The sequence below is a fragment of the Ursus arctos genome, unplaced genomic scaffold (assembly GCF_023065955.2).
Source record: "Ursus arctos isolate Adak ecotype North America unplaced genomic scaffold, UrsArc2.0 scaffold_9, whole genome shotgun sequence".
NCBI classification, from domain to species: Eukaryota; Metazoa; Chordata; class Mammalia; order Carnivora; family Ursidae; genus Ursus; species Ursus arctos.
Window position 1 is genome coordinate 60657729 of NW_026623111.1, and position 12676 is coordinate 60670404.

At 44.5% G+C, this 12676-nt stretch overlaps 2 protein-coding genes across 4 annotated transcripts in view; both read left to right on the plus strand.

The window, feature by feature from the left end:
• FRAS1 (Fraser extracellular matrix complex subunit 1) overlaps positions 1 to 9214 on the plus strand; it is a 407808-nt gene extending 398594 nt beyond the window's left edge. For both annotated transcript variants that reach the window (XM_048211952.2, XM_026509896.4), the window contains 3 exons: positions 2570 to 2775; positions 3913 to 4059; positions 5381 to 9214. In XM_048211952.2, the coding sequence (XP_048067909.2) occupies positions 2570 to 2775; positions 3913 to 4059; positions 5381 to 5974 (947 nt within the window). In that variant the 3' untranslated portion in view covers positions 5975 to 9214. The remainder of the gene's footprint in view (positions 1 to 2569; positions 2776 to 3912; positions 4060 to 5380) is intronic.
• ANXA3 (annexin A3) overlaps positions 8380 to 12676 on the plus strand; it is a 58210-nt gene continuing 53913 nt past the window's right edge. Inside the window, exon 1 of one of the 2 annotated variants that reach the window (XM_026509901.4) lies at positions 8380 to 8476. The gene's annotated coding sequence lies outside the window, so the exon portion shown is untranslated. Of the gene's footprint in view, positions 8495 to 12676 lie in introns of both variants that reach the window. The other variant, XM_057309704.1, reaches the window with a different exon arrangement.

Here is a 12676-nt window from a genome sequence, read left to right on the forward strand (position 1 = left end):
TCAGTTACTCAGAGAAAGATTGCAACATGACCCTCACTACCTACCAGCCTCAGGGTTGCCAAATGTCTATGTATTCTCCATCACACTTTCTCTACTAAAAATGGTTCCTCTGCCCCCTCCTTGCCCCAGATGGGATTTCCTTGACATTTCAAAAGGATAGCCCTTTCTTCTCCTTCAGGTCTCTACTTAACTGTTAACAGCCTCAAAGAGGCTTTCCCTGACCACACCAGACAATTGAACATAGACCTCCATATTTTTCACTTTCACAGAACATATTCATTTTTATAGTACTTCTCACAATTTTTAACATTGCATAATATATATTACATACTTACTTACTTGTTGCCTATTTCTACCACTAGACAATGAGTTCCACAGGAGTAGAGATTGTGATCAGATATAAAATTTGCACGCCAGATCATCAGTGCCTTGGTGCTCAATAAATACTGATTGATTGAATAAACAAATTAGTCAATTATCTGCCTTTCTTCTCTCAATGGCCCCTTCTGCCTTTTTCTTACTTTTAACCTTCTCTTCCTATCTGAGTTTTTTCTCTCATCCTAAAAACACACTCAAGTCCTGCCCATAGCAGAAAAAACAAAGCATCCCTCAGCCCTAACTCCCCTTCAAACTTCAGTCTGTTTTCCCCTTTTCTTCTCTCTGAGAAACTTCTTCAAGAGTGAGCGTTGAGCACACACTGTCTCTGTGGCCCTTCGTCTCTGTCCGTCTGTCTTAGGCAGGATTTGTCCTACCACGCACAGCTCAGAACTCTGTTTTGTCAACGACACCGAATTTGTGGATTTTGACACTTATCTCCTGTTGGGTTTCCTTTGCCCCAGCCTCACCTGACACTGTCTTACTTCTCTGGCCACTTCTCACTCTCCTGCCCTGGTTCTTCTTCCTCTGTTGCATCCATGTTATTGTCCCCAGGTTTCATGAATGGCTCCTTCTGGTCTTACTCTGCTGTACGTCTGGTCATCCCTGTGGCTTGGCCCATCCCTTTGCTCTGAACTCCCTATTCTCCTACTCCTCCCCAGCCATTCCTTAAGAGTTGACCTTACCCTGATCTCTCCGAGCTTCATTTCTACATTTCTACATGTGGATCTGGAACTACCAACCCACTTCAAATGGATGTCTTTCAAACACCTAGAAGTGTCTAGAACAGGACTTATCTCCCTCCTACCACATCTGCTGCTGTATTGACTGCATCATCATACTCCAAGTGTCCCAGGCAAAAACCTCAGGATCATCCTCCACTTCTCCTATGCCTCCCACCTATCATTAAGATCAGTGGACTCTGACTCCCAGACATTTCTTGAGTCCCTCCCTTGCTTCACAGCTATATTTTAGATACCTGTCTCTCACAGAGCATTAGCATAGCCCCCTACCCGATCTCTGTGACTCTAGTCTCTTTGTCTTTCCTCCATTCTCCTTGTTTCTGAAGCCCCAGTGTGTCGATATTACACCCCTGCTTCAAACTTTCCAGTGTTCCCCATTTCTTACATGCCAAAGTCCAGGCTCCCCAGCACCCTTAGCCTATCTTCCCAGGAGTCTCTTCTGCCAGAACCTCTAACCATCCTCCTCTGTAGTCACACTGACCTACTCAGTACCACATAGCAAACGCTCTGCATGACAGATTTGTGCTCGAATTCACATCCTCCCGTGTCACAGATGTGAAACCTTGGGCATGTTATTTAAAATGAGGATAATAATTGAACCTATCTCTTGGGCTCTTGGGGAGAATGAATAAGATAGTATAAGTAAAGAAAGTAGAAGTAGATGTAAAGAAAGTACCATAGCAGGCACTAAAAAACAGTAGCTGCACCAGGACTCACCTTCCAGCGTGCGGTATTTTGTACGTGGACTTTCTTTTGCCTAGAATGCTCTCCCCATTCTCCTACCTCGAATGCTCAAATGCCTCCTCATGTTTTAGGATACTGCTCAAACATTATCTCCTCTTTAAACCTTTCCATCCCTCTCCCAGGCAGATCTCTGTTCTCGGCTGCATGCTCATGTAACATTATGTACCTTCCTCTACTGGGCTTCCTGACAGTATGGTGTTGTGATAAGGGGGGGGGGGTTTAGAGCCCAAGTCCCTTGACTTTGAGGCCCACCACCACCACTTACTAGCTTTGTGACTTTCAGCAAGTCACTTCACCACTCAGTGCCTCGACTTCCTCACCTATAAAATCGTGACCATTACGTGAGTTCTTGTATGGAAAGAACTTAGTACGGTACCTAGCAAATAGTATGAGTTTGATAAATGTTAGCAATGTTATTTTTAGCAACTGGTTAGGATTTATTTCTGTCCTCTCTCAGCTGCATCTCACCACCTTTATATCCCCTGTGCGCAACAGAGTCCTTGGCACACCTTAAATGCTTAATTAATGTTTATGGAATAAAAGAAGCTGTAAATGAATGAATATTTTAAGGGCACATGGAATCATAGAGCTCTTCACAGAGAGGTACTTTTGACTCTAAGGGAATGTGTTAAATCCTTTCTACCCTTGACAGGTCTTTCTTTTTAATCTTAAAGTCTGACCTAATTAATGCCTCTCAATCTTTCCAGGTCAAATCCTTTATGGCCGAGTACTTTGGAATCCAGAGCAAAACCTTAATTCTGCTTACAAACTGCAGCTGGAGAAAGTCTATCTTTGTACCGGGAAGGATGGCTATGTGCCTTTCTTTGATCCCACGGGGACAATCTACAATGAAGGGCCGCAGTATGGATGCATTCAGCCAAACAAACACCTAAAACACAGATTTCTGCTGCTGGTATGTTAACTGTTAGTGTTAAATAGCTGACACTCGAGTTGATTTCCTTAGCTATCAATTCTGCCTAAAGGGGATGGAACCCCACTCTTGACGGTATTCTCTCTTTACATACTGCTGTTGTTGTTTCTCTTTGATCAGCTAAATGCTAGTGCATATTACCAGATGTGATGGTTATGGTGGGTAACAAGACAAGCCATTATTAACGTTCCAGAAAAAGGAAAGTCGAGGCCATTGTTTCTCAGAGTATGGACTAGAGACCCCTGAATATCCCTGGTTCTCTTCAGGGAGTCCACAAGGTCAAAACTACTTTCATAATAATATAACGATTCTTGGGTTTTTTTTTTTCCCACTAATTCCCTCATGAGTGTAGAGCCTATGAAAGGTTTATTGATATGGTTTCAAAATCTACATTGTAACTAATCTTTCAAAAATACCATTTACCGAGTTTGATTTAGTATCAAAGAGAATATCCACAATTATCTGAAAAAGATATGAAATCATTTCTCCCTTTTTCAGCTGCACATCTGTGTGAGGCCAGATTTTCTTTGTATGCTTCAGCCAAGCTAACATAACACAACTGAGTCGATATAGAAGTTTATGAGAATCTAGTTCTTTCCCAGAGATTTGCACAAATGTAAAACAATGCCAGCTCTCTTTGAGGAGCTGGGGGTGAATATAAGTATTTTCTCTAAAAAAATGTTACTTATGTTAACATGCAGTGGGGTTCTCATTGCCACTTTAAAATTAATTAGAAAATAAGTATTTTCTAATTTTTCAGTGTTAATTTTAAGAGTCAATATTGATAGTTATAAACCATGTAAACAAAACACTTTTGGAGTCCTTGACTTTTAAGTGTGAAAGGGGTCCTGAGACCAAGTGGCTTGAGAATTATTTGTCTAGGCTATCCCACTCTTTGAGCTTCAAGATCACAGAATCCACCAAGTGTCCTTCCTTGAAGAGAGCAGTGGGTGCCGAGGCGGTGGTTGGCTTAAGGAAAGGGCTTTTATAGCACGTACTCTCCTGACCCAACCCAAGGCAAGAGTGGAGAGTACCTTTCTCCTCCCAGTGAGTGCCACCTCCCGGGTCAGTGGTTCCATCTTTCTAAACCTTGTGTTTCTTTTTTTTCTGAAATTCTAGGACCGCAGTCAGCCTGAAGTAACTGATAAGTACTTCCATGATGTGCCCTTTGAGGCCCACTTTGCTTCCGAGTTGCCTGATTTCCATGTGGTCAGTAGCATGCCAGGTGTGGATGGATTTACTCTGAAAGTAGATGCACTCTATAAGGTGAGTGTGATGAGAAGAGTAGAAGCATAGGACCAAGGCCACTTTAAAAGTTACAAAAAGGAAGATGATATTATCTCTGGACTATTAGTCTCTTTTTATATCATTCTTGCTGGTGGGTCTTTTTTATTGGTGTTGAGCTTATCATTCACCCCCAACTTTTTTTAAAGATCTTATTTATTTATTTGAGAGAGAGAGAGAGAGAGAGAGCACGCACAAGTGGGGGGAGGGGCAGAGGGAGAGAGAGAATCTCAATCAGACTCCCTGCCGAGCATGGAGCCAGACGCCAGTCTCTATCTCACAACCCTGAGATCCTGACCTGAGCAGAAACCAAGAGTCAGATGCCTGACTGCGCCACCCATGTGCCCCCATTCACCCCAGATTTTCATCATCTATCTCAATAGACCACAGCAATAATAAAATTCTTCAATTTGCTTATAGTTACTTGTCATTGTGTGGGTCAGGGGTGCATATGGTACTCTGGTTTTTCCTAAACTCTTGTATTGCCTGCCTGTTTGGCTCTATGCTGCACCCGCTGATTTTCACAGGCATGTGGAAAACATTGAACAGAGTCATAAATACAGTACAGCAATTTAGAACGACAAGAGCTACTAGTGTTTGATGAGAAAGATACTTAAATCCAGTAATAAACATGAACTTCCAAAATCAAATTCCACTTTTTCCGATCTTCAAGTATTAATCCATGACCTTGGATTTCAGAACTGTCGCCATTCCTCAGAAGTTAGTTCAAAACCATGGAGGGTTTCAGTGGGGGCACAGGAAATGGCAATAAAATACTTGATATTTAACCACTCAGGGGATGGTCCAGGAAGTGTTTGGATTTAGGAAATTTTTGTCATGTATCTGCATATTTATGCACGGAGTAGGCGTTCAGTGGATATTTGTTGAATGACTCTAGTTTAGCTGAAGTTCATCAATAAATAGTAAGTTAGCATAACCAACAATTGAAGGTCACTGGGAATAAACATGGTTATTAGTACTATTACTTCACCGCTATCAATAAAGACTGACATTCCTAAGTATTTCCTTTAGACCATGACAGATAAATTTTTAGGGCTCTTCCATACACAGATAGGGAAACAGAAAAGAATGTGAATAGCTGGCCCAAGATGACCCTAGTTTGGGAATAAAATAGAACCTATAATATTTGGTTCAATTCTCAACTAGTAGACACCAACCACTGCTAATGCTTTCCTGGAGACCATTTATCCAGGCTTGTGGTCATTTCATTTCCTTCCCGAAGAGGTGGTCTGTGGGCAACAGTGACATGTGCGCCTTGTCTCCCTGTCTCCTCCTCCCGCAGGTGGAAGCAGGCCACCAGTGGTATCTGCAGGTGATCTACGTCATTGGCCCCGACACCATCTCAGGGCCCCGGGTCCAGCGCTCTCTCGCAGCGCCCCTCAGGCGCAACCGAAGGGACCTGGTGGACCCCAGCGGCCGTCTGACCCTTGACGATTCCCTCATCTATGACAATGAAGGGGACCAAGTCAAGAATGGCACCAACATGAAGTCCCTGAATCTGGACATGCAAGCGCCGGCCGTGGCGGCTTCTCTCTCGCAGACCGGGGCGTCTCTCGGCAGTGCCCTCGCTGCCATCATGCTCCTGCTTCTCGTGCTTTTGGTGGCTTGTTTCCTCACCAGGAAATGCCAGGGGCAGAGGAAGGAAGCGCCCACAGAGGACATTCTGGAGGAATACCCTCTGAACACCAAGGTGGATGTGCCCAAGAGGAGCCCGGACAGGCTGGAGAAGAACTCGAACAGACACTACTGCACCGTGCGCAATGTCAACATCCTGAGTGAGGCCGAGGGGGCTTATGCATTCAAAGGTGCTAAAGTAAAAAAATGGAATCTGGAAGTCAGAGTTCGCAACAATTTACAAGATGGAACGGAAGTTTAACGGCCGAGACCTATGTGTATTTTTTTCTAAAATCATTTTTATAAAAACGGGGGTCAAATACTGGTATTTTTATAATCTTGCAGTTTAAAAAGGGAAAACTATAGCTTTGAGTGGCGGAAGGCACACATCACACGCATCAACTCACAACTGAGCTACCTCATCAAACAAAGAACCACTGAGACCGAGAGTTCTGGAGCAGAGTTCTCTCGGGAGATCTCTTGAATAGTGTCAGCAGCTGCGGACTGCTCCTTCTGTCAGGCTGGTCTTAGCGCGGATTTCACTCTTGGCCAGAGGTTAGGCTTTCCAGCTGGCTGATGGGGCTCGGCAGACGCAGACGGTGCGGTGGCAGGTCTCTAGGGCGGCGGGGGTTGGGGGATGGGGGTGGGGGCTGTTCAGGACCATTGGTTTCCTCCCCCACCTCCAGCTGTCTTCTACTTGGGCATGTCCTGGGCCTCCGGGCAGCAGAATTTGGGTTGCTGACACTCTGATTCCATTCAAAATTCTGCTAATCAGCACAACCTATGTATGTGCTCATGGTATCTGCTTGACAGCTTGCCCGCCATGGCCTCTAACTGTCCTTTGCATTTCCAGAGCCTTTTCACCTGGGGGTTTCAGAGTGCTCTAGAGGAGAGCCCTGTCCCACAACTTGCAGGAGAAACCACACATCTCCCCTGCCAGACGTCTGGCACGGCGGAACCCCTGCCCTTTCAGAAGGGCAGATAGAGAGAGGAGGAACCTGACCATATTAGCGATGCAGGGGCCCCTAGGCCCAGGGGAACGTCCTTGTGCCCCACTGGTTTACATTGTGCCACGGACACGTCAGGACACCCTCCCTGACAGAGAATGCTGCGAAACAGGATCAGTGCGCCTGGCCTTGTTATTCCGCATGGCCACGAATGCTTACAAAACCCGCCACACTTTCCTGCCACCCCAGGCTTTGCCCAGTCCAATAGCAAGACTCACCCCCGTACTTTGCTGGCTGTGAGTTTTGTATTTTGCTAGGGTTTCAGAAAAGTAAGTTATTCCTTTGAATAAAGCAAATTAGGAGAAAGCCCAGCTCAGAGTGAAATCTGAGTTAATTGATGCCAACTAGTACTCACAGATCAAGTACCAACCCTCACGGCAGATGAAGGTGCCGATCCAGGGACAGGTTTTCAGGGATTTCTCTTTTGGGGGGTTCTTTTCTGGTAGCTCAGGCATTGGTTTTACCACATCAGCACGTGACAAGGCCATAAACACATGGCTTTAAAATGATTTCACGTTCGAATAGCAGCTTCAGGATTTTGTACGAAGTGTGCACACAGCTTGCTTTTGTGTTTCTTTTTTGTTTTTGCCTTACTGGCAAAAACACAAGCATGCGTGTCATGTCATTTTGAAATGAAGGCACAATTTCATTACTGAGGAGGGAAAGACATGTTCTCTTCCTGATGCATGGCACACCATAACCACTGAGCAAATCACAGAGCATCACAGTGTGTCCTATTTGTGTTAGAATGACCCAAGCTCTTTGAGAACATTCCACACTGCAAACACTTTGGTTCTAGAAAGCTAGGAAGAATGAGCCATGGGCGGTTTTCGGCATCTCTACCAGACACCAAGCTCTTGAGAAAAGGACCTTGCGAGCCATGCCTTTGGTTCTTCGGCAGTGCCTTGCACGGAACAAGCACTCCAGAAATATTTGTTAGGTAAACAAGTGAATGGTGTCGTGGGTGAGTGGTAGAGGAATCAATTCAGGAAGGGGAGGTGAGAGACGATGATGGCAAGATCGCATGGGCAGATAGGAAAAACAAAAAACCCTGAAACTGCCTCTTCTGCTTGGATTATAAAGTAACCTCATTAGAACAAAAAAGCACCACGTGACCTAGGCATGAATCTAGCAGCGGCCTTAGGACGACTGAACAGAACATGAGAACGCAGCAGAAGTCGAGGCTGCGAATCAGCTCCAGCGCGGGACATTTAGGGGAAAGTCTGACTTGGCATTCTGAGGTGAGTAAAGTTTTCAAGCGAGGATAGCACAGGGTGAGCCCAGAACCCAAAACTCCTGACTGGTCGCGTGCTCCTTGAGACCAGCTTGGGCAGCGTGGGGCAGAACTTCTCTATCGGCCTCGGGAGCATCCACAATTGGTGTCTCGTGGCCGGAGAGCTCATCAGCCTGGTGTGGAATCTTCTCCAGAACAGCCTAGAAGGTTAATGCCAATTCTGCAAGGACAGGAAGCCCATCATTTGCGGAGCTACTTTTGATTTGGCCTGTTACTTATCACTGTTCCCACTTGCCAGAACGCTTCCGCATTCAAGCGGCACCGTTGCCTTTGCTCAGATATTCTTCTTGCACATCCGTTCCACTCCTGCTGAGGCGGACACACGCACGGGAAGAGTGCAGACATGCGCGGAGTGAAGCTAACGTGGGAAGAGATGGAGACCGAGACCTCCGAGTGCTCTCGGCAGCCTCCGGGGACGTGGTCGTGAGTGACAAGGACAACATCCTGGCAGGACCATGAGACCGTGAGCTCTCTGTGCGAAAGGAAAGCCTGGGACTACTCCCGCCTCCCTCCCTTCCTGCGCTTCCCCCCGCTACCTATACTTTTTAAATGCCAGTTCTTCCTTAGTGGATGTATACTCATTAAATAGCAAGTGTTAAGAGATGTGAAGCTGAGATTTACTCCTTTGATAAGGTTTCTCATTTGGTTTATGTTTTCTGTTTCATAGTAGAAATCTGACAATTTGGTGACCAATGTGGGATTATATTTCAGTGAAAGCCCTCCTTTCAGTTTCTCTAACTTGCTCACTAATGCCTTGTGTGTGTTTTACTAATCTCCTATACCGTGCCGTTAGGTGAGGAGGAGTAAGAAGCCCTCAGGGGTTGCTAGTTGCTCTCCCACACTGGCTGTGCGGGTTGAAAGAGAGAAGAGTCTGCACCCCTCTTCTGTCTCGCTGGCCTATTCTGGTCCCCAGGCCTCCTGGAGGCCGCCTGCAGACTCCGCGCTGGGTGTGGAAGTCACGTTGGAATGTGTTTGCACAGTCTTAGGACATTCAGTCCCAGTGTCCTGTAGGTGTTCATTGTTCTTGGATACGACACACATGCTCAGACTGAGTGAAACATTTGTGGTGCTGTCAACCTGATTTCTTGACTCCAATGATCTTTGTATTTCTAATACCAGTTTGTGTGTTATGAATTTCTGATTTCTCCAATAGCATATGCCACTATATACATTTGTATTAATAAATGACAGTCTGGTTGCATTTTTTTTTTTTTTGCTATGTTCTTTTTAGATTATTGGTCTCATTCACATAAGACACCACCTTTGAGATGGCAAAATCATTCTGAAATTTGAGGCAAAGTTCTTTGGAGAAAACCTGCCTGAAGGGGTTGAATCTGAGACACACATGGACCGTGCTATGAGTCAAATGAAGAAGAACTTAACACAGCCCCAGATCATCATAGCTCACCATCTGCAATCAGTTGAAACCCCAGTACGATGAATAATTCGAATCTCCATGTGCAATACAATAAGATGATTATTTATGCTGTATTTATTACTGTCAAACCCTCTTAGGATCCTTAATACAGTGTGTTAATGGATAGGTCCTGTTATGCACTCACAAAAATTTGTGAAGTGCCCCTAACACACCCTGGAGAGATGACCAAGGCTCGAATAAGTTGATTAGTGTGTGAAGGGACAATGGCAGGGTCAGAAAGCAACTGTGCCCAATCTCGGCGTTCTGCGAGCCTGGGCGTGTGTGCCGATCCCCTCTGGGGAGCTGCTTTGTATCAAAAAACCAAAAAGACTGCCGACGACAGTGACCAGCAGAGCTCTGTTGGCACCTTTTCATGGCACATTTGCAAACTCAGCAAGACTTGAGAAAGCATGTTTTCGTAAAATCTGGGGAAAGGAGGCCACAACCCTGCCTGGGATTTCCGCAGATACCACTGGGACTTAGTGAAACTTCACTTCCTTGCAGTTTCCTGTGATTGTCCCTTGCCTAACAACAGGGCTCTAAGCCCCGGAACACGTTTCTCTCTGGCCCCTGGAGAAGCTATATCAGGGATCAATCTCTGAATCATCAGGACTGCCTATGAAAATACTTCCTGAGACCTGAAATGTCATCGGCATAAAATTTAGGAAACTTGGGGGTCAGTGGCAGAAAATGAGCTCTCATTCAGATTTTCACCACCTCATAGACGAAGGTTTTAAAGAAATGTTGTGGGAACAGGAGAGGGAAGACGATACTGAGAATATCTCACCAGGTTCAGCCCCATAGAATTGTTGATTTTGTTGGTTAAAAAAGTCCAGTACCAGTTGTTTTATATGTCTCAGCCTCATATTAAAATGCCACGATTGCGTAATAGAGATTCTGGCCCCAAATGAGCCTGAGAGAACTCTAACTAGGAGCCCTTTAGAGTGGTGTCCTGAGAGTAGCTAGTAGCCCAGGACACTCTCAAGTAATACATCGGGCATGTCTGGCAATTGGAAGCAATAGACTCCTTTACGGCTTCTGCCCCATGCGGTCCTCGACAGCCCTATGAGATAGTTGTAGGTCATTGTCCTGGATAATTTTCTTTGAAAGTTCCACATGAGAACTAGGCTTTCAAGTCTTGGCCACAAGGCCTTCACGGGCACAAATTGGTGTTTAAAAATGGTCCAGGGTTCCTATAACTTAGATTTAATGCTTGTCATGAAAAATGTGGTCACTTGATTAATACAATAAAATAGACCCACCCTACAACTCTCTCTAAAACAAACAAACAAAAAAGCTAGCCATTTTACCTTGGGCTCATTTGGGTTTAAGGCTACCGAGTTCCAAAACCAGTTAGTTATGAAAGTTTACTAGAATCCCACTCTCTGGGAGAATGTTCATAAATTGTTAAAAACCAGTTTCGAGATGTCGCCCTTCAATATCCCTAACTATTGTTAGGGACTGGCCAAATGGAGACATTGATAGGAGAGAAGTTAAGGTGTGTCTATCTCCCCCCCACCCCACTCCCCACTGCCTTGCTCCCTGTGTGGTTCTGGTTGTTTTCCCCCTGAGCTACAGCCCCTCTTCCACAGTCCAGTTCTCAAAAAGTTCTGATAACAGCATCCTTCCTTTGCCTTACAAGTGTAAAGGTAGTTAATAATTCCATCCTGTTCCTAGTCCTAGAGGCTTCACCATCAGTGTGGATTCCTTTAACTTAACCCTACCTACACTCTGTAAATAGTCCCTTTTTTTTTTTTTTAAGATTTTATTTATTTCAGAGAGAGAGAGCATGGGGGTGGAGGGAGCAGAAGCAGAGGGAGAAGCAGACTCCCTGCTGAGCAGGGAGCCTGATGAAGGGCCTGATCCCAGGACCCTGGGATCATGACCTGAGCCAAAGTCAGATGCTTAACCGACTGAGCCACCCAGGCGCCCCTGTAAATAGCCCCTTTATAAAACTCTTTCTTCAAACCCTTGGAGTGTGCTATTTCTCTCCTGCCAGAACTCTTACATAGTCCTTAAATTCAGTGCCATTTTGGCTATAGCTTTCAGATATATATCAAAGACAAACACTTGAACTCAGATCATGTCTTCATTTTAAATTTGCCTGTTGTTATCATCAGCGGCATGCTGATAAATGTTTCACACCAGCGTTTGGAGTCAGGAGAGGCCTGATTTGTAACATTTGCTGGGTTTTCTGTTGTGTATAGCCGGTCGACCTACCACCACAGTTTCCCTCAACACGGAGTTGGGGAGAGATGCACAGGAACACGACTTTATAAGCATTTCTACTACACGGATGTACTAGACATGAATAGCTTCAAGAGGATCGAGACTAGTAAAATGTAAAATAGGAAGTTTGGGTGTCTTTTTTTTTAACATAGTTTATTCGATTGTGTTTATTTAATTTATTTTTAAAAATTTTATTTATTTATCTGACAAAGCACAAGCAGGGAGAGCAGCAGGCAGAGGGAGAGGGAGAAGCAGGCTCCCCGCCGAGCAGGGAACCCGATGTGGGGCTCAATGTGGGGCTCAATCCCAGGACCCTGGGATCATGACCCGAGCCGAAGGCAGACGCTTAACGACTGAGACACCCAGTTGCCCCACAATTGTGTTTAGTTAATATGATGTTTAATAATGGCTGTGTTTGCTTGGAAAAGTCCTAAAAAGGTAGCAATTCGCTTTTGCATGTTAAGCCAGCCGCATACCACTGTACGAGCAAACATTTAATATCTACAACCATTCAGTCAATTAAATCTGCTTTTATTAGTTTTTGCCTCCCGTTCTAGCATATATTTTAAATATACCTCAATAACTTTGATCTAAAATCTTATAGTTGACGCCCAAATTGTTCTGTTCAGAGAGGGACAAGGTGATATAGGAAAAATTAGCTTCTTCTAAAACTATAAAGTAGTTTTATGTATTCAGAATGGTGAAAATTTCATCACATAATCTTCTCTGGGTTTTTTTTGTTTTTGTTTTTTTCCCTGAATGACTACGAACCTGGTTTCTGAGATCCTAATATTTATCATTATTATCATTCAACATTTCTTTCTGAGAAAATTCATCCTTTGAGGAAAAAAATATTAGCTTTATAATCATGCCATAGCATGATTCTAGTTTAAAAGATGGTAACTGGGTAGTTGTTACAATGAGGACAATTCAAAAAATGGTTAGAGTGTTTTTCGTTTTAAAGTTGCCATCCTGAAACCAAAGTTAAACCCTGAACCTTTCTGAAACAATTCAAAT